At 41.4% G+C, this 23214-nt stretch overlaps 2 protein-coding genes across 6 annotated transcripts in view; both read left to right on the top strand.

Moving 5' to 3' along the window:
* The window catches only part of ENY2 (ENY2 transcription and export complex 2 subunit), a 53075-nt gene extending 48966 nt beyond the window's left edge, over positions 1-4109 (top strand). For all 3 annotated transcript variants that reach the window (XM_083517116.1, XM_083517118.1, XM_083517117.1), the window contains exons 3-6: positions 1027-1128; positions 1986-2056; positions 2647-2721; positions 3859-4109. In XM_083517116.1, coding sequence (XP_083373242.1) covers positions 1061-1128; positions 1986-2056; positions 2647-2721; positions 3859-3935 — 291 coding nt within the window. In that variant the 5' untranslated portion in view covers positions 1027-1060 and the 3' untranslated portion in view covers positions 3936-4109. The remainder of the gene's footprint in view (positions 1-1026; positions 1129-1985; positions 2057-2646; positions 2722-3858) is intronic.
* A 1500-nt stretch (positions 4110-5609) lies between these two features.
* EBAG9 (estrogen receptor binding site associated antigen 9) lies at positions 5610-21481 on the top strand. 3 transcript variants are annotated; one of them, XM_083517055.1, is made up of 7 exons: positions 5610-5875; positions 13192-13289; positions 15427-15505; positions 15631-15789; positions 16799-16906; positions 18472-18563; positions 20977-21481. In XM_083517055.1, the coding sequence occupies exons 2-7, from the start codon at positions 13207-13209 to the stop codon at positions 21095-21097; spliced, it is 642 nt and encodes a 213-aa protein (XP_083373181.1). In that variant the 5' UTR covers positions 5610-5875; positions 13192-13206; the 3' UTR covers positions 21098-21481. The 3 variants fall into 3 exon arrangements, with proteins under 3 accessions (XP_083373181.1, XP_083373180.1, XP_083373182.1); XM_083517056.1 differs by lacking the exon at positions 5610-5875 and adding an exon at positions 6158-6178; XM_083517054.1 differs by lacking the exon at positions 13192-13289 and having other exon boundaries at positions 5627-5875.
* The last annotated feature ends 1733 nt before the right edge of the window (positions 21482-23214 follow it).

The following is a 23214-nucleotide window of genomic DNA, read 5'->3' as shown; positions in this document are numbered from 1 at the left end:
AAACAATGAGCTCATTTTCACAATATGGTAAGCCAAACTATGACTTACGGAGCCCACAAAAATGTATGTGGTCCCAGAGAGGAGCTTTAGGGTGTTTTGCTCCTCCCTGGTCCTTTTTAATGTACTGAACTAAGTTGTTTTGGACTACATCTCCCATTAGTGCTGGCCAGGGATGATAGGAGTTGTATTCCAGAACATTTGGAGGGCACAGGCTGGCAATGGTGACTGTATACACTTACTTGGAATTAATTGCCTTGAATTTAATAGGACTTAGTTCCAGTAAATGTGCCCAATATTGGCACCTGGTCAAAATGTTGGGAACAACGAGCCACATTTATTGGGAGTGGTTTGGAACTGGTAAAAATCTATTAATAAAACATTGCACTTGCATATGATCTCACTGTTCTGGTCTAAGAAAATCATTGTGCTTGGCTCTTGAATCAACAACGGAAGTTGTTGTCTTGCCACTGAGGTCCTTGTGTCAGATGGAAAGAATTGATTTATGTAGTATCTGACTATAAAAACAGAACCAGCTAACAAAACATTGGAAAATCTCAGAACCGGCCCATGTACTTTGCAATTCCCCCCTGATCAAACCCTGCCCATCCAACCATGCATTGTCAGCTTCTGAGACTTACCAGTGTGGTGTAGTGGTTAAGAGTGGTAGTCTCGTAATCTGGGGAACCGGGTTCGCTTCTCCGCTCCTCCACATGCAGCTGCTGGGTGACCTTGGGCCAGTCACCCTTCTTTGAAGTCTCTCAGCCCCACTCACCTCACAGAGTGTTTGTTGTGGGGGAGGAAGGGAAAGGAGAATGTTAGCCGTTTTTGAGACTCCTTAAAGGGAGTGAAAGGCGGGATATCAAATCCAAACTCCTCCTCCTCCTCCTCCTCTTCTTCTTCTTACCAAGTCTCTGGCAAGCAGCCACTCATGGGCTATATTCACCTTTTTTGTGTACACCCAGTTTAGATGGGTGGTAGATGTTGTGTCTCAGTAAGGTTCATCTCTGCAATTTTTTTTTTTTTTAGTAGATCGGTTGTTCACAGATAGACTCCCCAAAAAATGAATAAAGATGCCCAAATGAGAGCAAGCATAAACCAAAAGCTAATCGAAACAGGAGAACGAGAACGGTAGGTGGGCTTTGTTTCCTGTTCCACGTGTAGGAATACATTGCATCTCTATGGCTGCAGTCGTAACCCCACATGGTTAGGATTGGAGACTTCTGTGTTCATTACTAGGGAAAAAAGGTGTGTTAATATACGAAAAGTCCTGCTGGATCAGGCCAGTGGCCCATCTAGTCCAGCATCCTGTTCTCACAGTGGCCAGCCAGAACCCTATGGGAAATTTACAAGCAGGACCCAAGCACAAGAGCACTCTCCCTTTATGTGATTTCTAGCAGCTGGCATTCAGTAGCATTACTGCCTCCAATCATAGAGGCAGAACATAGCCATCATGGGTTGGAGCAACCTATTGCCTTATCCTCCATGAATTTGTCTAAAGCTCTTTTAAAGCCGTTCCCTGCAGCCCTTGTAAATCTGGTTCTGGGGGGTCATGGGACTGTTGGGAGGGGTACACAGGGGGAACTGCAGATGGAGAGGAGAACCTGTAGCCAGTTGGTATCACTGAGCCTAACTAAGTACAATTGTAGAGACAATAAAATTGGTGGGTGGTTGGGACCATGCATGCTGCCCTTAATCACTTGGAGTAAAAAATAACTACAAATATAGCTGGTTTGGGATTTTGCTTATTGGGTCCATGTTAGCTTTCTAATTCAGGTTGTTGGACCTCTCTGCCCCAGCTAGCATGGCTGCAAGCCAACAACATCTGGAGGGCTACAGATGTGTCACCCTTGGATTAGGTTTGGCCAGTGCAGATTCCACATTCCAAGCATTTGTTCGTGCTAATCTCTCTTATGTGTGGTAGTTTATATTTGTGGCTCGATAATGCGGTTTACTTTACTGTCCTCTAACGACATGTTGTTTTACAGCCTTAAAGAGTTACTGAGAGCCAAATTAATCGAATGTGGCTGGAAGGACCAGCTGAAGGCACACTGCAAAGGTAATTGTCGGTTGATCTCGGTAATTGTGAATGTATTGACAGAGCTAAGCCATAAGTACAAAGCATATGGAAGTGAGTGCCTATATATCTGCATTTTAAAGACTGATTATTATTATTATTATTATTATTTTTAAAACCACCTGTCTGTTTCTTTCCACCTCCATTCTAGCAGTTTTAAGCACTGCATTTTAGACCCAGTTCCTTCTAGAGCCAAAATGTCAAATTCCCAGAAGATTTATTCCACCTTCTGGCGCATAATCATCAGCTGCTTAAAATTTCTATTAAAAAAAAAAGTTTAAATGTTCTCTCTTTATTATATTTATACCCAGGCTATGCTTCTAACAAGCTAAATCTGATAATGGTTTCAGAATTAGGATGACTGAGGTTCCTACTTTTATATGGTCACTAGTTTGAGTATATTTTTCCTTCCTATTTCTGTATAGGTCCAATGCAGACATAACACATCTGATCACTTTAAGTTAAATGTGTAAATGCGCTTTGGAATGAGCCGCAATACATGTGTTGAGTTTTTTCATACTGGCTAGGCCTATCATTTTCTAATTTGAAGTATTGTGTGTAACCTTGCTTAGATGTCATCAAAGACAAAGGCCTAGAGCATGTCACGGTTGACGATTTGGTGGCAGAAATTACTCCCAAAGGCAGAGGTAAGAGAAGTAATATTGCTTTGACACATGCGCAAAGAACAGTGAAGTGTATCTGGCTGAGATTTATGTGCTGCTGCATCTAGGAAAGTGAATCTGTGGTTGTGCAGTCATTCCTGGACTGCAGCTTCCATTATTCCTAATCATCGGCCATATTGGCTGGTGCTGATGGGAGTCGGAGTGCAACAACACCTGGAGAGATTCAGGTTCTTCATCCTTGATCTAGGAGAGTGCCGCAATTGGTTTACTATAAACAAGATTCTCTGTCATCTTGAGGCATGTACCTAATGGTGCTCATTTACTTAATTGTGAAGAGATGAATTGAATGTGTTTAATGTGATCAGCCATAGGCAATTAGGAAAGGAAGAAAGAAAGATCTGAGTAAAACACTGGCACCAGCACAGCTCTAGCCACAGGCAACTACTCTCATGTAACAACTGGACATGTACCCTCAATATTATCGGAAAATGCATCCAGCTGGTTCAGTATTTCCTGATGCGTATTAATGGCTTGGATCCTAATTAGTTCTCAGTGATTGGAAGGGCCTCTTCTGTTTTGTCCAAGCAGAGTTCAAGGTGGATCACAGCAAATTAAACCACTGGCAATAATTAAAGGACATAGAATAGAGTTCTAACCCAAAAACAGATACAATAATTTCAGGTAACATCAAAGTTGAATTCAGCCTAGCATGACTGCCTGGCATTTTTTTACAAATCCATAAAGACTAAGGCTGGGAGATTTCTCTTGGAAGAGAATGACACAAACGTGCCACTGTGCAAAAGTTCATATGATCCATCAATCCAAAGACAGCCCATGGGCTATAGATTGTGACCTGCCAGATGCTCAACAACTCAGACAAACCCAGAGATACCAACTTCCTAGTAGACCGGAACTATACATGGCTATTGGGCTTTGTAGAGCCAAAGTTCTGATCTCATGGGGTTTGTTATTAATCTGGGCTAAACAGGATGAATCTCGAGGGATATAAAATTGGGCTCTTCACTTTGTATGTATTCTATAAAAATGGTGTTTGCACTGCAGCACTTGTAAGCTCCTGTTGTCACGTGTAATGTGGCTACAGCTTGATTTCTCACATCTTTTCCTCACTCTCATCTCTTGCTATTTATTATTACTTTTCAGCCTTGGTACCCGACAGTGTAAAGAAAGAGCTTCTACAAAGAATAAGAACATTCCTCGCTCAACACGCCAGCCTTTGATTTCTTCCATTGAGTCTTACCGTGTTGTATTACGTGAATCTTGCCAGAAACTGGAAGACGTTTTCCCATGCTTTAGGGTTGAAAGTTCACTTTTTTTTAATGTTTAGTTACTGGAAGCGTACTTTGCTACATTGACTTCTTAATTCTTGCTATTTTAATAAAAAATAAAATGAACTGCTTGTGGGTGTATGTTGGAAAGAGATGCCATTTCTTGCCATTAAAAGGTTATTGTGTCACTTAACATGATTGACATCTTTTTCATCACTATTAACTATTCCAAATGTCTCTTAAAATTGCAGTAGCAGAAATGATAACAGTAGAACACACGCTAGATAAAGTATTTGGTTAACAGCAGAGAAAAAGAAGGATGCCCATATGATACAGGGTGGGGCAGAGCAGTGATAGGTAGGATTTTGGGTAGATGGGTATTCTCTTAGCCTACCCTTTCCCAACCTGGGAGCATCAATATATTTTGGTGCCCTAGCCTATAGCTATATCATAGCTAAACACTGCCTATAGCACTTCATTGTGATGCTGAGTTGAAAGAGATGCTGTTTTTAAAAGAAGCAATTAAGATTTGGGGGATATGAGGTCATGGCAATGGAAGCTAGATTTTTAAGGCAATTTTGACAACAAAATAAGGTATTATGCCTGCCTGTAAGACCGTGAGCTTTGAAAGTGATCTCAGAAATCAAATCTTCCTCTGATGTTCATATTTTAAGGTCTTGATGGCACAGACTAAGGAGAAAAAATCTAGACGCTAGATGTGTGTCTTGCCCCCACCCCCTTTCTGATCGAGAACCTTGAAATCCTAATCCATTTTACCCAATGACATTCTTTAATTGCAATCTTACATTATCTAGAAACTCCTATTGTAACATTGCAGACTATGGGGTGTATCCAACTAAGCTTTACCCATTAAAATCAATGGCTCTAAATCGTGTTCATTAATCTCAGTGGGTTTACTCTGAGGAGGATTAGTATTGGATACAGCCTTATTACACAAGGGGCAGGGGGTTGGACTAGACTGAGGATCATCGTGGTCCCTTCCAATTCTATGGTGTATTTTCTGGCAGGAGTGGCCAAAACTATTTTTCTATACATGGAATTCAAACAGCACCAGTAGTTAAGAACAGAATGGGTTGCAACAGCAGTTGCTGGTACCCACATGACTGGGACATTTAAATGACATGTAACTTCTCATTTCTTGTTTATTATTAATTATTTAAGTTTGTGTACAGCCCTTCATTTCAAGATCACAGAGCGGTTTGCAACATAAAAATATAAAAAGAGAACACAGAATACATCATAAAAGAATAATGTGCCACGTCCCAAACGGATGCCTATGTGTTTATAAGTAGTAATCTGTGTAAGTTTTAAAGCTATCCGACTCCCCCCGCCCCCGATGTTTTTAAATTTCTGGAGTGAATTAAAAATAAACAAAATGTTAATACTGCATTTTTCTGTCAGCTTGACAGTTAATTTTCTTCCGGCTATGCATGCCAGTCATTTTAAAGCCACGCCCATCTCTACTCCCCCCTCCCCCTGCGCGCCTTCCTCAGGCCAAAGCGTGAGATGACGCCTCGGAAGGCGGAGACAAGCACACTGAGGCGCTTGCGCAAAACGCCTTTTCCGCTTCCTGTCTTCCTCCTCCCCTATTTTGCGCCTTGGTTGGTCGGGAGCGGCCGGAAGAGGCGGGGCCGAGCTCGCGAGCGGGTCTCCCAGGTGACAGCGAGGCCGGGCTGGCGGCAACGGCCTATGAGGGAAGCAAGCGATGGCAGCAGCGGCGGCGGCAGCAGCGGCGGCAACGGCCACGTCTGAGCGGGAGGCCGCGTCCGCCCTTGAATGAAGGGAGCCCGCGGTCGCCGAGGGAAGCGGCTCCCCCTCGGCTCGCGCCGCCGCCGTCGTGTCGCCTCTTCTCCCGCTTGGCGCTGGACAAGGTGAGCGGGCGCCGGGGAGGCGCTGCCCGCCCTGGAGCCGCCTCGTCCCGGGGGGTGAGCTGGGCAGCTGCTTCCCCGGCTCGGAGAGGAAGCAGGCGGGCCCCGTCCCTCCCTCGGCCCGCCTGCGAGCCCTGATGGGGCGGCCGCTGGTTGGCCAGCCGCAGTTCTCCCCCCGCTTCCCAGTGGCGGCTCTTCCGCCGGAGCGAGGAGTTCCAACTTACCCGGCCCTCGCTTCCCCTCTGCCGAGCTCAGCTAACCAGGGAAGCCCCCAAAGGTGTTCTTTCCCCCTTCCCACCTTGTAAAGTAAGAGTCGCAGCCTGCCTCGCGGGGTTGTTGTGGAAAGCCAGCGGGAGGTGTTCTGCGGCACCCCTTTTGCAAAAAGAAAAAAGGAGTTTTATTCGGGCATGTGCTTTTTGCTTTATGAGGGGGAGAGAAAAGAGAATAATAATCTTTATTTGCATCAGCCACTAGCCATAGCAATAAAATAAAATGTACTGAAGATAGAGGTAGAAGCTTAGCTATAGAAAATACATTTTGGGGGGTTTACATCAATAATCAAGTAATAGATCTTATTCTAATTGCCCCGGCTAAAAACCTTGCAGTTTTTCTGTCGTCTGATCATCTCGATGTGCTGAAAGGAAGGACACAGTAGCAGTGACTGAGTGACCTGGCATGGACAATAATAAAGGGGTAATAACCTTGGTCCTCAAATCTTTATAAAGAGTGCAAGCCAGAAGCACATGAGTAACTGATGCAGTACTGCCATCTCCACATGGACATAACTGTTTTTCCAGTGGATTTTTTTTGAAATCAACCCTCAAGTCCAGCTGAAGATAGTACAGTGGTACCTTGGGTTACATACGCTTCAGGTTACAGACTCCGCTAACCCAGAAATAGTGCTTCAGGTTAAGAACTTTGCTTCAGGATCAGAACAGAAATCGTGCTCCAGCGGTGCGGCGGCAGCAGCAGGCCCCATTAGCTAAAGTGGTGCTTCAGGTTAAGAACAGTTTCAGGTTAAGTGCAAACCTCCGGAACGAATTAAGTACTTAACCCGAGGTACCACTGTATATTCAATCTTGCAAAGTGAAAGCGCATCTGTATTTTGGAATTGTTAAATTTTGCAAATAGGGTGCCAAAGTGTCAAAATGACTAGGCGGAAAATAATCATGTTGTTGTGTTGTATAGTCGTTTGGTCGTGTCCGACTCTTCGTGACTCCATGGACCAGAGCATGCCAGGACAAAATAATCATACCATGGACAAAATTTCCTTATTGTGGCCAAATTTTTCTCTCGCTCGATACCATATAGGCGCTGTCTAATTAAATTATTTGCTTTGCTGAAGCCTAGTGTTAGTAACTGTTGTGGTGATGAACCAGAAAAGTAAAGCTTTTGGTTGACAATTTTAGTCCAAGCACTCTCATGACAATCTTGAAATGCTAAGGGTAGTAGGCCAGTGGAGTTTAAATTTAGGCAAAGCCATGCAGGAATTGTGACTGAAGAATCCCCGACACATGTCCATCCAACCTTGGGTTAAAACCCTCTTGATAGTGCAGGTAAGCACACACACATTCAATATGTTAGTTCCTGAGGTCAGTGGGGAAATGAAACTGGAAGGAATACAGGCAGGGATAATGGCAGTAGAATGTAAACGTGTGGAAAACACAGTTGCAGCAATCTAGCGGTGTTTATGATAAACATCCTGGCACCGGTTAGTTACTGTAATTAGCATCTGTAGTTAAGTCAAAGGCCATAACCTCGTTTCGGAGCTCAATTGATAAGCTTGGTTTTCCTTTTGTTGTAATGAGTTGAGTAAAAGTTGGAAGCTGCTAGATCTAAACTAGGTACTATAAATACTAGTGATATTTGTAGTTCTTTATAAAACAGTGCTTGCCACTTGGAACCAAAGCCCACCTTTTAAAAAAGTTTGGGGTGCCCTCTGACATGTGCAGCTAGATAAAACTTCAAGCATTAGGGGATGTACATCACTAGATAAAAGTTATAGTTCCTCTTGTTCTTTTGAACTTTTAATATGCCTACCTACATGCATCACTTGTGAGATTGCCCTTTTCTTCATGGAAATACTGAGCTTCTGATATCACAAATTATGAGAACCGTATCTAGAGATAGGGAAAGATGACATTGATCATGTGAGATGCAGAGAAAAGCTCATTGGCTGTATTTAATGCATGTTATACTGGATGAGACTTCAGACAAGTCCAGCATGCTTAAGCTGGTAAAGGAAGGGGTCACTCACTGTAAACTGTTGTATTGACCTAGTATTTGAGGAGAAAAACTCCATGTTCAACTGTCAAGATGTCTTTACTGGATACCTGTTCCCCTAGATTTAATTCATAATAGCACCTTGAGCTGCATAGTTTATTATTCTATTCTAAATAAGTTTGAGTTATGAGATTGACTCTTAAGTCATGGGCATGTCATATTGGCAGTTAAAATTTTAGGATAAGCATTACAGTTACTTCGTTGCAAGTCTTAACTCTTTGTTTCTAGAAATATTTGCAACCCAAACATGTGCATGTTTACTGGGAAGCAAGTCCCAGTGAGCTCAATGGAATTTGATGTTGGTTGGAAGGGAAATGGCTATTACTCATGAGTCTTGGTAATTGTGGCTACCAGATTTTTTGTTTTAAATACAGGGTCATATATTTTAGATTCCATTTAAATTGGAACAACTTGAACGTTACACCGTTGACATTTAAAAGGCAAAGCTTCTACTTTATGCATTTGACTCACTCTGGTTGTGACACATTAGGAATGCTGGACATGGGTGGGAGTTGCTGTTTGAGGTATAGCCATTTTTTGAGCAGTATGAGTTGACATTTGTGACAATTTGTTTTTTCGCACCCATGAAAATCCACAAGAGACGTTCATATGCCTAGCATATGTTATAGTATGTAGTCATGATTACTACTTGTATTGAAAAAAATTAAGGGTTTCCTATATTCAGTCTATATATTTTGTCACTTTGAAAAAGCAAAACACCTTTTGGCCCCTAGATGAATTTCCAAGCTATCTGGAAGAGTGGCTAATGGGGATAATACGGTTGTCCACATACAGCACCCCACAGTCAATTTCAACTGGACTTAACCTTTACTCCCTTATGAAAATGAGGGGTTATGAACCATATTTTCTCTTAATTGACAAGGGCTGTCCCTTGCTCTGAACAAATTAAGTACTATAGTGCTAAAGAAGAATTCCTGTACCTAAATGGGGTAAACCAGATAACAAGGACAGGCAGAAAGTAGGGGCAATGCCTATAATTTGAGGGTCTCCTATGCGGGTGGTGCTGTGGGTTAAACCACAGAGCCTAGGACTTGCTGATCAGAAGGTCGGCGGTTTGAATCCCCTCGATGGGGTGAGCTCCCATTGCTCGGTCCCTGCTCCTGCCAACATAGCAGTTTGAAAGCACGTCAAAGTGCAAGTAGATAAATAGCGAGAAGGTAAATGGTGTTTCCGTGCACTGCTCTGGTTCGCCAGAAGCGGCTTAGTCATGCTGACCCAGAAGCTGTACGCTGGCTCCCTCGGCCAGTAAAGCGCGATGAGCGCCGCAATCCCAGAGTCGGTCACGACTGGACCTAATGGTCAGGGGTCCCTTTATCTTTTTACTGGGACAAAGTCATAACTTGCAAACCTCTTATCATATCCTTCCTTTATTTACCTTTGCTCTAAATGAAAAAGCTCCAACCATTTCATCCTTCACTTGTTAGAGGAGTAGCTCCAGGCCCCTGCTAATTTTGGTTGTCTTTCTCTGTACCTTTTCCACCTCAGCAAGATGCAGTTACTGGAACTGTGCACAGTATTCCATGTGAAGTTTGATAATAGATTTGTATAAGGCCATTATAGTATTGGCCTTTTTATTTTAATACTTTTCCTGTTCATCTCCAGCATGGATTTTGCCATTTTCATAATGCAGGATTGATGTTTGCATTGAGCTATTCAACATGACTTCAAGATTGCTTGCCTGAGTAGTAGCCACCAGATCAAGCCCCGTCATTGTATATATGAAACTAGGATTTTCTTCCCCAGTGTGCATCACTTCCTGCTTAACTAAACGCCATTTTCTCTTTTAGTACCCATTCAACTCTTTATTTGGAACTCTTTATTATCCCTTTTCATTTAATCACCCCATATAATTTGGTGTCATCAACAAACTTGGCCACCGTATAGTCTAGCTCTCTAAACAACCTACAGCAGACAATTTTAAAGAGGTTGTATTGGATTACCCATGGCTTCTGAGATGACAAGGGAAGTCCAAAAGGATGGCAAACACTATAGGCCAAAGACTTCAGTTTTAACTGAAGGGAGAAAAGTGAGTAGGCTGGAGAGATAGCACTAACTGTGTGTTGCTTTGGCAACCAAGATGAACTTTTCTTACATACCTGAGGTATGACTTGTGAGGACTTGTGCAGAGAGTTATGGGCCATTTACACTTCAGAACAATCCAGGAAAGTAGACTAAGAACGTAGAAGATGAAGATGAAGAAATGAGACTGGTGGGCATAAAATCATAAAATTGTAAGCTGGAACAGACTCAACTTACAATTCAACCCTCCAATGCAGAAGTTCTGCCCACAGCCGTCTCTGGGCGAGCTCAAACCATTAACCTTCTGGGTATTAGGCAGGTATTCTCTTGGGAGCTACAATTCAATGACAGGGACTCACTGAATCTGAGATATGCTTAAGGTACATGGTAGGACAACCTCCTTGCAGTGGAGAGTCTTTAAGTCGTGGAAGAAGGTAGAAGGACATTTTCAGAGACAGATACTGTATTTTCAGCCCTTTTTTGCATACTCTGAGAAATGCTAGCTCCAGAACTCAAGTTAGTATTTACTAGTTCATTGCAGTGTACATTGGTTGGCAGGTAAAGGGGAGGAGCATCATGAATGTCTGATTGTTCTAAATTTATGTTCTTATTTTATAATGCCACTCTTATCTGGTTGCTGTAACTGGTTGGAGCTGTTGGTTGAGAGAGATTATTTTCATGGCATTTAACAGTTGCATGCTTGTTAACTCTGCAGAATGCATTTGAATCCTTGTGATTTTCAGGGTATTGCTTCAACATCTGTTACTAATAGATACTGAATTTATCCCTTAGAAAATACAGATCACCTAACTTACCACTTCTGTTTCCATCCCCTTAGGTGTATGTGAACCCTTTGCTTATTGAGGTAACTGTATTACTATAGGGTTATATCCCCCCACCTCGGTTCCGAGTTGGTGTCAAATTGGGAAGGAGTGTGAAGATCAACTTTTTTTCTTTCTCAGGGAGAACTCCTCCATCTTGGCCTGCAAACCTAGGCATGCTTAGTTGAAGTAAATATAATAATACAAGCATACTTAGTTGAAGTGAATGAAGTAATGTTTTTGACATTGATTGGTTTCTGTTCAATTTATACATTAACTCCAGTCCAGAAGAACTTAGATCTTCGAATCTACAGATATCTTTTTGGAGGGGTTATTTGTCCTGATACACCTGATATGTGCATAGCTTCTTTGTACATTTTTCTTACTGACCTTTATAAAGCCTTGCACAGTTGAGTTACAACTATTTAACGTGTGTGAATTCAGCTTTATGCACTTGGCTGAAAAAAGAGGGTGGACCATCCAGGGGGAGAAATGTTGGCAATCTCACAGTACACTTATATATTTTGAAACGTCTTCAGAAACTTTGTTGCTGTGCCATTGCCAGAAGTTTCCACAGGTAGATAAGCTTGGTGGATGAAGTTGGAGTTTCATGTGTAACCCCTTCTTCTCTCTGCTGTGCTTACCTTACTCTTGCCACTGGAGCATCAGTTGCTGCTGAGCATTAAGAGCCCCTCCCCCCTTTTTTGAATGATGAAGCACCTTTCCCTCCTAAATGAAGGGCAAGGCAGTAACAGGACAGGATTGCCCACCTGCCACTATTGCCTTCCATCATGTTATTTACTCTTCTGTTCTTCTTGCCATTTACAGTACACTTATGATATTTTATGGGATATGAGGATATGCTTCAACCTCATGCTGTCTTAATAAAGTTATTTGTGGTCATAAAATGCAATTCCTATATACAGTTTGTAAGAATAAAAAATCATAGGCATTATGGCATACAGACATAGATAACAAAATTCCAAATATGCTGTAAAGCTCCTGGGAGGACTGTACAGTAGTTTCTGTATAATAGAATAGATTTTGAGTTGTAGGACTCTCAATTATTTCACAAGATTGCACTGTTGAAGCTGAAATGGTGATAGTTATTGTCTGAGAATTATTTTTCTATGTCTGAAAGAATTCCTTGATGGTTATTCCCAGGTGAATATGTACAGGATTGCAGGCTTAGTGTTGCATATCATGAGAAAATGTAGGGTTAACTGACTTCATGGTGGAAGTAACACTGACTGTTCTGAACTGTAATAAACTCTTGATGAGTGCCAGAATGGTAAGCGTTGTATGTTTACAGAGTGGGAGTACAGGAGAAAGTTCATATTTGTATTTTCCAGTTTAAGTCTGTCTGTGAATGAGACATCAAAATATCAAAAATACTATTCATTGCATTAATGAAATCAAGTGAAAAACAGAGTGTGTGATTGACTTTTCATTAATTAGTATAAACTTTTTTTAAAAAATTCAGATTAGCTTCTTGTGAAGCCCTGTTGAAGTGCAGTGGAAACGCACTTCAATAAATAGTCACTCAGTTGATAAACTATGGCAAGTAAGATTTGCTTCCATGCAGGGAATATTTGGTTGAGGCAGAGAGGTGGTTCTTTTGTTCACTTCAGGCTGTTAATGTGTCAGAAGTTATTAACATAGGTTTGTATGGGCAGGCAGGCTAGTAATTTTTTGTGACTTTAAAAATTAATAGTAAGTTGAATGCCCTGATGCTGCACTTACTGAAAACCATTTGTGGAACTTGATAAAGAAGAGAACCACGCCCTTGAATTACTGTTTTTCCATTTTTATTTGGACTATTTAAGTGTCTGATTCCAAATTATCTTTGTGGGGCTTAGGGAGTGAAGTGCAAAGGCAGTTTAGAGAACCCACCTCTCCCCTGGACCTGATAAATTCAAGAGGCTGCTTATAGTTTGGCTTCTTAATATCTGCTTTCCTTGGTAAAAAAGCAAGACTTGAAGGTGGTCTGAAAAAAATATGTAAACTCATGAATTCAGTGAGCACAAATAGAGAAGGGCTGGCTAGGCCTAGTTTGGATGTTACAGCCAAAGAGTGGTTTAGCGAATGGGAATGTGCTGGCTTTGTTCCTGCATCCATAAGGTAGTAAAAAGTTGTGTAATAGATGTCAGCATAATTGTATTAATTCTTTTGCAGGTGAAGACTTTCACCATGGCCATTACACAGTTCCGTCTTTTTAAAATTTGTACATGCCTGGCAGCAGTACTGTCTTTTTTTAAGCGCTTAATATGCAGGTAAATAGCTTCTCTTGCATGTGATTTTGGTTTAATTGTAAGGTTTTCCCCCCTCTTCATTTGTGAAGAACTTTGTTTTCTTATTTAATTTCAGGCTGTGTAAAGCTCTACCTTAATTTGCATGGTTACACGTTTAAATGAGTTGTACCGAAAAGAGTTATAATATATATATATATTATTTTATTCCTTATTTGGACTGCTAAGAAATAGCCATGACAGTTGTTTTAAAGCATCTACTTTCACCTCTTCTTTTTCATGCCATCTATATAACCTTTTCTGGAACTTCTGGAGTACCTGGAAATGTTGAACTTTTTTTTTTCTGGTTTGAAACAACACTTTTAGCAACATAGAAGCTAACAATGTAAACATTTCTTTGGAAAAAGGAAATGCTATGCTGCAAAAGCAACAGAGACTGCTGGGACACCTTAAGCCACTTATTGTGGCATTAGTGTTTGTGGGCCAGAATCCACACCTTTAAATGCATGATGAGGTCATTTTAATTAGCTGACATATCTGCATTAGTGTCCTGGGCTCCTTTAGAGGAATTAATTAATTAATTTAGAGGAATTAATTAAATTAATTAAACTCTCTGAGTACAGAGAGAAGAGTAAAAAGTCTTCCATTCTTTGTTAGGGACAAAGTCAAGCAGTTCCAGGGAGCAGTAGGTGTCACAATACTTTTCAGGAGTGGGTTTTACCAGAGCTAACCAGATCTTGTTTTCATGTGATTGGGTTTTCTGTCCTCAATATTTGTTTGTTATGTGCATACTCAATATTTTTCTTCTTGATGAATAAGCATAGCTAGTTAATACTGTAAATAAGCATCAAATAGAAACAATTTCAGAAAGTCTGGGCAGCAGTAATTACACTGGTCTAAGGTGCCAATGAATCTTTATCTGTTACCCAATTCCCCCCCCCCCCCCGGCCAAAGAAAAACCATGGACAAATTGAGGCATGCAGTTGGTATCATAGAATCATATCATTGGAAGGGACCATAAGGTTCATCTAGTCCAACTTTCTGGAATTCAGGAATCTTTCACCCAAAGTGGGGTTTGAACCCATGGCGCTGAGATTAGGAGTCTCATGCTACCGACTGAGCTATACTACTTTTTTTATTAAAAAAAGTAGAAGTATGCTCGTTGCTTCTGTAGTTTTCATTCAGTAGTGGTTCTATGAACTTTAATTTGGTTCAAGATTGAACCTTGAAAATATTAACACTTTACTTAAAAATTAGAAAACAAAAGTACAGTCCATGTGAAGATTTTGGTAGTTACAGCATAGTTCCCATTCCTGGCAAGCCTCGCTTATTATTCTCTCTGGCTTTATACTCACTCACTCACCACCACCACCCCAATATAAATAGTGAGAAGCATGCATACAATAAATAACGTTAAACACTGTTCCATCCATTTGGGCTGCATAATTCAAGAAATTTAGCAAGACTTTATTGAACTAAAGACTCAAAGCTGTGTCTTCCAGGCACAGTTCTCTCTTCAAAGTTCAAAGTTCTTTACACACTTCAGTGCCTGCGTTTTGGTACAGAGAAACTATTCAGGCTACTGCTTCAGTTAATGTCCCAACACAAGAATTTTAATGGCCAGATTCCACAGGAGGAGGAGCAATTGGAAAAGGAAGTGACCTCTTCTTTTTATATATTGTAAAGCAGGGGGAGCTTATAAGATCCTCTCCTAATGGTATGGACACTAACTCCATCAGCCCCAGCCAGCATGTGCAATGGTTGGAGTCAAAGAGAATTGTAGTCCATACTATCTAGATGTCATCACACTGTGTATGTGTTCCCTTCCAAATCACAGATGTGCAAGCAGGAGTCTGTACCTTGGTAAGAAGTAGTCAGGTATGTTAATTCTTATGAAGGAAATCACTTGCATCAGCTGAGAGACATCTACAGTAACTAGGATAGTAGTGGGAGGTTTAAATTAAGATAAATATATAGACCAGCACTTCTTCAAAAGCAGATATTAATCTTTGCTTGTTCACACAAAAGTTACTAACCTTTCCAATCCACTACATTTTCACTTAGCTACGTTCAATCATTTTCTTTAACATATTTAGCCTTACTAATAGCTTTTAGTGTTCATGTTTTCAGAGCTAAGAAGATCCTTGCCTTTCTTTTTCAGGACTGGAAGAGGGCGAAAACTTAGTGGAGATCAAATAACTTTACCAACTACTGTGGATTACTCGTTGGTTCCAAAGCAGGTAATACATTTTAATGTCAGTGATTGAACAATAGTAATTCCAAGTGGCTCAGTCAAATATAGATTGTTTTTTATGAGTGTCAAGCTGCAAATAGAAAGCTGAAGTTTCGCTGTTTTCATCTTTAGTCAGAAGTAGAAGACTGGACTTCATGGGATGAAGATGCACCGACAAGCGTGAAGATTGAAGGTGGCAATGGCGATGTGGCCAATCAGCAAAATGGTTTGGAAGAAATGGAGCCTGACTATTTTAAGGACATGACGCCAACAATAAGGAAAACACAGAAAGTAGGTTTCCAGCACATGTGACACCAAACATTATGTAACATCTTATAAGTATAAGTCCTTATTAGTATTTGGTGCAGAGGAAATTTCTTTGTGTGAATCAGCTGGTCTGGTGCATTTTAGTATTGTAATGCAACAACATGGTTGTATGTGGCAGAGGGATAACATGCAAAATTAAAGGTGTTACTCCATCTTGATCTCTTTAACTGGCTAGTCTAGGCTGTTACAAGTACAGCAGCATGGATAGTTACATTATTGCTGCTTGTATCAAATTTTGGAGACTTCAGAGGAAGCTTACTCCTTTCTGTAGCTTACAACTTCATTTGTAATCAGGTGACTGGCTTGTATGTTTACTGGTGACAGTATGATACCAAGGGAGTTGGTGCAATTAAGCTCTCCAGAGCAGCATTGACTTGGTTCAGAAGTATACGAGCCTTCATAAGCTTTGGTTTTGTCCCTTTTCTCCTCCTTGGTATGCACAAAGAGGAAATCATAAGCACCTTTTCTGTTTTTAAACAAGCCATGGGGCTCTGTTTTTGCCCAAACATGGGAAACACCAGTTTGTTTAACTCTGGTTAGTGGAAACACACTGAAATCTGAGACCATGGTTTAATCCTGGCTAAATTCTCGCTGACTAGCGCTTAAATAAACCAGCGTTACCAAAGTTTGGACATAACGGGAAACCATATTTTAAAATTGGATGCAGATGCTTCTGATCATTTGGCTGCAAGAGGTTGGGAGGGAGAGTGAGCAGCATAAGTCTAAAGGTCATGCAGAGTGGTTCATTGTTTGGGAAGTATGGGAATGCCTGTGTGTGCGAGTTTCCTTCCAATTCACAGATGTGCGGGTGTGAGTCTGTACCTTATTGTCAAGTAGTCAGATATCTTATTGTCATGAGGCATGATTCATTGTGGCCACAGTAGGTTAATGATCTGAAAATCTTGCAATTCATTCTGTTAATAATGGAGGTATTTATGATGTTTTCTCTTTCCTCTCCAATGTTATATTGCAGATTATTGTTAAAAAACGCGAACCCTTAAGTTTTGGGAACCAGGATGTCAGTGCAGGATTTTCTAGTAGATTAGCAGCTACACAAGACACTCCTTTTATCCATCAGTCTGTAAGTATCTTCTCTGTACTGATCATTTTCTGTGTTTAGATAATGCTTTCTCTCAGAACTGTGTAACTATTTTTGCTTTTTCAGAGGCAGGTTGTATTGTTGGAATGTCTCTTAAGGGTACTTTCCAATGCCAAATCTCCAAAGGCAGCACTTTGTTTTAAAGAGTGTATCTTGAAACTTGTTGATTATATCACTCCTACCTCCCATAATACAAAAGACCTGCTAAATTGCAAAATAGAAATGGTTGAACTGCCAAAGCCTCACCTTTCCAAGCATTGACCAGCTATTTTGGTGGCTTGTTGTAGAGTAGCTTCAGGCATGGCTCACTACACTTTCTTTCCTGCTTATTGTTCTCCATGACATGTTAGCCCAGCTGCAGTATTGGTTGATCCAATCTGCTCCCCCAGCTTTCAAATTGTAGGATTGATTCAATTCATTCACTCCCCCCTTAACCCCTATTACAGGGGTGTCCAAACTTTTTTCAAAGAGGGCCAGATTTGATGAAGTGAACATGCGCGAGGGCCAACCAAAAGGCTGACCAAAGGTGTGGAACCTTTTTTAGGATTGAAGTTGTTGAGCTTTTTATTGGATTTTACCCCAGGGAATAAACTGCCACAGGGTCCTGATTAAACTGACCGGCGGGCTGGATTAGACCCATGAAACGGACTTTGGACATGCCTGCCCTATTACATGCAACAAGTATTTCTGTCAAAATTAAGAACTAAACCAGTGCATCCATTTGTTCCCTCTATCGATAAATGTGGTGGTTCTCCACTACCCCCCAAGAAAAGGATGTGATACATTAGACAATTGCCCATAAAAGGAAGTGGTTGTCAACCCCCCCCCCAAGCCTGCCAAAAGGCTCCTATGGGTGTCAAGGGGACTCTGCTGAATAGGGTGTGTTGTGCTCAGCGGGGGAGCTGAGGGTGAAAGGGGGACTGTGGAAAATCAGGTGGAAGCACCTTCTCTGAGGACTTCCTGCAGTTCTCCCTTTCCCCCTTTACACCCTGTTCTGCAGCCCACCCCATTCAGCAGGGTGCCCCTAATCCTTGGAAGATGCTGAGGAAGGAGGAGCAAGAAAACTCACCTTGCGCTAACCCCCTTTCTTGGGAACATTTCTGGATCCAATCCTATATATCATGCCTTTCGTTGACATAAATTTAGGATTTCATGTATGTAAAAACTAGGACGTGACAGAGACATCTGTGATAGTTTGCTTTGTCTGCTAGTAAAAACTTCAGGAGTTTTAGACAGATGTTCCCAATGGGAATGTTACAATCTAGTATGGCAGGAACATGGAAGAGTGATGTATGCACAGTTAAGGAATTAATAATGTCTTGGCCAGCACTAGAAAGCAGAAAACGCTTCTGTGTTTTTGGAAGTTCATTCAACACATGGCTGTCTTCATTAAGTAATGTGCAGAGTGGTAGAGTTGCTGTTGCCTAACTAGGATTCCATTCCTATAAATAGGATGACACACCCCTAATGTGGAATAATAGTTTTCTGAGATTTAGCGAGTTGAGTCTCTCTCTGTAGATGTGTGTTGAATTCTTGTCCTTTTCCAGCCAGAACTGGGAGACTTGGAGACATGGCAGGAAAACAGAAATGCTTGGGAAGAAGAGGAAGATGCCTCCTGGCAAGCAGAAGAGGTTCTTAGGTAAATTTGCACAATCTTATAATTGACTGTACTGCAAATATTTGCTGTTAACTAGCAGGCATTGATTCAGAGAGGATGCACTTTTAATCGTGTTTGCATGTAACACTAAGCTATAGTTCATTGTTATATGAATGAACCCTTCAGCTTGTATGCTCCTCCCCGACCCCTTTTCCTTTTCTGATACAGTCATGAGCTATTGGAAGCTATTGGGCCATTTTCACTGGCACAGTGAACTTCAGTGCATGCAACAATTGTGTCAGTGGTCTGATTAGCACAGAACACTGGATGCAACCCGTTGCTTGTTTTTGAACAGAAGCATGTTCAAGTAGTTAAATTTTAATTGTGGCTTATAGAAACCAGCAAGCTTCATAAACCAGGGTTTGAAATTGGCTTGTGGCAAGTAGAAACTGAAAGCTGTTCACCAGAGGGAGTGGGGAGTGTGCACGTTTAAGGTCACCTAAGGTCTTCACTGTGCTGAGCACAGCATTCATATAAGAGAATTTAAAAATACAGTGGTACCTTGAGTTACAAACACCTTGGGTTACAAATGCTTCAGGTTACAAACTCCGCTAACCTGGAAGAGTTGCCTCGAGTTAAGAACTTTGCCCCAGGATGAGAACGGAAATCGTGTGCCAGCGGCGCAGCGGCAGCAAGAGGCCCCATTAGTGAAAGCACGCCTCTAGTTAAGAACAGTTCAGGTTAAGAACGAACCTGCTCTTAACCTCCGGAACGAATTGTGCATAACTAGAATTACCACTGTAAACAGAAACCCCAAGTATAAAGAGGCAATACAATTACTGTGAAGATTCATAGCAGTAAAATCATTGCGATTTGAAAAGCCACAACACTTTTGTGAATTTAATATTGGAATGCTGTTCCCAGTGCTGCTCACTGGTCACATATGCAGAGCTTTAGGCACTAGGCCTAGAATTTTCTATTCACCCAGGCATTTGATTGCTTCTGTTTAAGGCTGTTTTCTGCTCTTAATTTGAACATTTTATTGTTTGGTTCTATTTTCTTCTGCTATCCGCTTTTGCAGATTCGGCTTAAAATCAGGATAAAAATTATGGACCATATCCAGTGCTTCAGGTCTGCTGGCATGATGGACTTTCATGCATACAGTGGAGCTTCCTCTTCTCTCCGCCCCCCCCCATCCCCAGATGTTCGAAGGCCCTTCTAGAGCAGATTTTGCAGTGTGCACAGGGAGGAGGAGAAGTCTCATTACACCAGTGGAAATACATTGAATGCAGACCCTTTTATTTGCTTACTTACTTTTAAAAAATACTATTTATCAATAAAAAGTGGAGAAAAGCAAATATTCAGGGTCCAACTCAGCTAAGAGTTTATGAATGGCAGCTTCTCCATACCTTCCTATTGTGTACTTAGTTAGCACAAGAACCCAAATAGCGTGGTTTGAAGGCACAAGAAGCTGTGCCTGGATTGGAGCCACGTGTACACCATCTTTCTTTCATGATGGAAGAAAGGCGGGATCTACAGTGTTTGCTAAGGATTCCACTTCATCTAAGTTGCTGATAAAAAATGTTGAAGCGTACTGGACAGAATGCTACAGCGCTTCATTCAAAGTCCCATTCTGATTGGTAGAAAAGCATTGATGAGTTCTGTTTAAGTATAGTTGTAAAGATGAGCAGGAAAGGTTGTTGTCATAATATACAGTCGTACCTTGGTTCTCAAGCAGAATCTGTTCTGGAAGTCTGTTCAACTTCCAAAAACATTCAGAAACCGAGGCATGGCTTCCGATTGGCTGCAGGAACTTCCTGTACTCAAATCAAAAGGCGTCAGACATTTGGCTTCCAAAAAGTTCACAAAACACTTCCGGGTTTGTGGTGTTCAGGAGCCAAAACGTTCGAGTCAAAAGGCGTTTGAGAACCAAGGTACGACCCTATACGTATGAGATCTTGGCAAAGAATAGCTTAAATTGTTGGAAATACTGAAGCCTTAAAATAATACCTTTCCTAGCCACCAGAGGGCTCAGTATACATCCAAGCCTCTCCCATTCTTGGTTAAAGAACAATCATCATTCCTTATATTTCGCTTTCTTGAGGATTAGTGTTAAGGCCATGGATGGTTTCCCATGCCTTAGTCAAAATACATGGTCTGAAATCTTACCCAAACTGCCATGAGAAGGGGCAAATTTTACATGAAACAATGCCCACATCTGTTTTACCAAGCTTATGTTGGTTAACATGTTCCACTGCTTAGCTCTAAATTGTATTGGAAAGTAGATTATATTCCGTGGGTCGGCCGCTATTGGTCCCATCTCAGGCAGCCATTAATTCTGTGTCACTGTATTTGTGCACCTTCTGTATACGGAAAGTATTTGCATCCATTAGAGGGAAAGTCATTTCCATCTTTTGCATCCATTGATGCAATTCTATTTTTTGTCAAATTGCAGGCAGCAGAAAATAGCAGAAAGGGAAAAAAGGGCAGCTGAGCAACAAAGGAAGAAAATGGAGAAAGAAGCACAGCGGTTAATGAAGAAAGAACAAAATAAAATTGGTGTGAAGCTGTCCTAACAACATTTGCCTTGGTCTCACGGAGCCAGCAGTGGGGAGAGAATTCAGCTTCATCATTTTGTATTGATCTCAGTATTTTTAGAACTCCGGCTCACTACTTATTTTAAAGCCATCTTGGAAGAGACGGTTGGTTCTTCCATAAAGCAAGTGGACAGTTCAAACAACGACAGCATCATCCCATTTAATCCCATCAAGATGGGACAGTGTTTCCTGCAGAAGCCCTATCCCCGGTCACTCACTGCGAGAAGAGCTGCTACTTCATAAACTCTTCAAATGCCTGTTTTGAAGCTAAAGGGAAAAAGGGTGTAAATAATTGAATGATGGCAATCTATTGTCTATTATGCTTATTACGAGAAAGGTGTGTAATTAAATAATTTTAAAGAATGTGTTGCTTCACTGCTTGTTTTCACAAAACCCTGCCTTTACTGCAGTACTAAGTGCCTCATTATAAATTTTAGGGAAGCCAGTTAAGCTGACGGTGTCATACATAGAAGGATAATTTGCTTAATGCCAGCCATGACTTCAGGCAAAAAAGAAGATGTTGCTATTATCTTGCTTTCTTTGATGTACCTGCAATGATGTTTGCTTTCTTGCATCTTTAAACTCCCAAGACAGAAGCCCTGCTGGAAGGTTAAGCTGAGATAGCAACTTCTACTTCCCAAACATAGGCAACAGGTGTCTGCCTGCTTTCATGAAAAATTCCAGAACTTCTTGGGTGGTGATCTAGGCATTGCTTATGCAGATTAATATATCAGTGGCTGCTTCTGAACTTTGAAATCCAAGTTTTAAGGGCACAAAACTCCTTTGATATGCTGAAGTCTCAGGGGCGAGGCAATTGTGTAAGTCCCAGCAGCCAGATGGGCTTTCCCTCCACCTACAAAGCTGGACTGTACTCCATTGCATGCGATCAGGTTTCTTCCAGCCTAAGTGCAAAGAAGCCTATCCTTTCCTGGTAATGAAGGGTCATTGCATCTATGCCAAACATCCAAAACTTTGAAGAGTGTGTCACATGGAAATATTGAGTTGTCAGATCAACTTGAAGCTGGCCTCACTAAGGAAAAATGGGCAGTTGATTGCACAGGAATGAATTGCTCTAGTATGTATCGCTTAATTTAGCATGCTGAGCCAATCCTTGGGCTGTTTGTCAAAGCTGAAGGCAGCTGGAAAAACTTATATGGACTCCTGTTTTCCCAGGTTGCTTGCTTAGGAACTCATCATTCCATGTTTAACTTGCCACTTCTGAAATAGGGGCATTGGTGGTTGTGCTGAGGGCCAGCCTACATTTTACCTTTGTTGTGTAGATTAACGGAGGTAAGATTCCTTCGTTAGATTTTAATGTGTATCACTGGCCAGGTTGGCTGCCGTATCAAATGTTTTGGAGTGTATAAGGGATGCGGGTGGTGCTATGGCCTAAACCACGGAGCCTTTTGGGCTTGCTGATCAGAAGGTTAGTGGTTCGAATCTGCATGACATGTGAGCTCCCATTGCTCTGTCCCAACTTCTGCCAATCTAGCAGTTTGAAAGCATAGCAGTTCAAGTAGATAAATAGGTACAGCTGCAGTGGGAAGGTAAATAGCATTTCCATGCGCTCCGGCTTCTATCACGGTATTCCGTTGTGCCAGAAGCAGTTTAGTCATGCTGGCCACATGACCTGGAAAGCTGTCTGTGGACAAACGCCAGCTCACTCAGCCTGAAAGCGAGATGAGTGCCGCACCCCATAGTCGCCTTTGACTGGGCTTAACCATCCAGTGGTCTTTTCCCTTTCCCTTTCCCAGCAGGATAGTCACCCATTACAGGAAATATGTAAGCATTTGTCAGTAATTAATGGGATTTAGTAGCAATTAATTTTATTTGGATCACAGCAATTTTTTGAAAGAATCCTTTTTTCATTTCTATTACAGCAACACCTAAAATATGCCTTTAACCAGTCTATCCCCCAGTTAATTTGCCCTCAGATTTAAATTGGTTCCCAAATCTTTAGTTATCTACCAACTAAATAGGTTAAATCTTACAGTCCCAAAACATAATTTCCCCAAAAGAGTGAATTGATTTCACTTGTAAATAGTCTATAGACTAGGGTCCCTGAATAATATCTTGGCCAATATAATGATTATTGT

The sequence above is a fragment of the Podarcis liolepis genome (assembly GCF_965112155.1).
Source record: "Podarcis liolepis genome assembly, chromosome: 8".
NCBI lineage: Eukaryota > Metazoa > Chordata > Lepidosauria > Squamata > Lacertidae > Podarcis > Podarcis liolepis.
Note: the sequence above shows the minus strand (reverse complement) of the source record. Positions and strands in the feature narration are given on the sequence as shown.

Bases quoted from the DNA above. Each gene is read 5' to 3' on its own strand.
- EBAG9 (XM_083517054.1), top strand. From the start codon at position 5,781: ATGAAGGGAGCCCGCGGTCGCCGAGGGAAGCGGCTCCCCCTCGGCTCG. The intron at 5,876-15,426 runs GTGAGCGGGCGC...TTTCTTTTTCAG, and splicing joins CCCGCTTGGCGCTGGACAAG to GACTGGAAGAGGGCGAAAAC. The intron at 18,564-20,976 runs GTAAATTTGCAC...GTCAAATTGCAG, and splicing joins CAAGCAGAAGAGGTTCTTAG to GCAGCAGAAAATAGCAGAAA.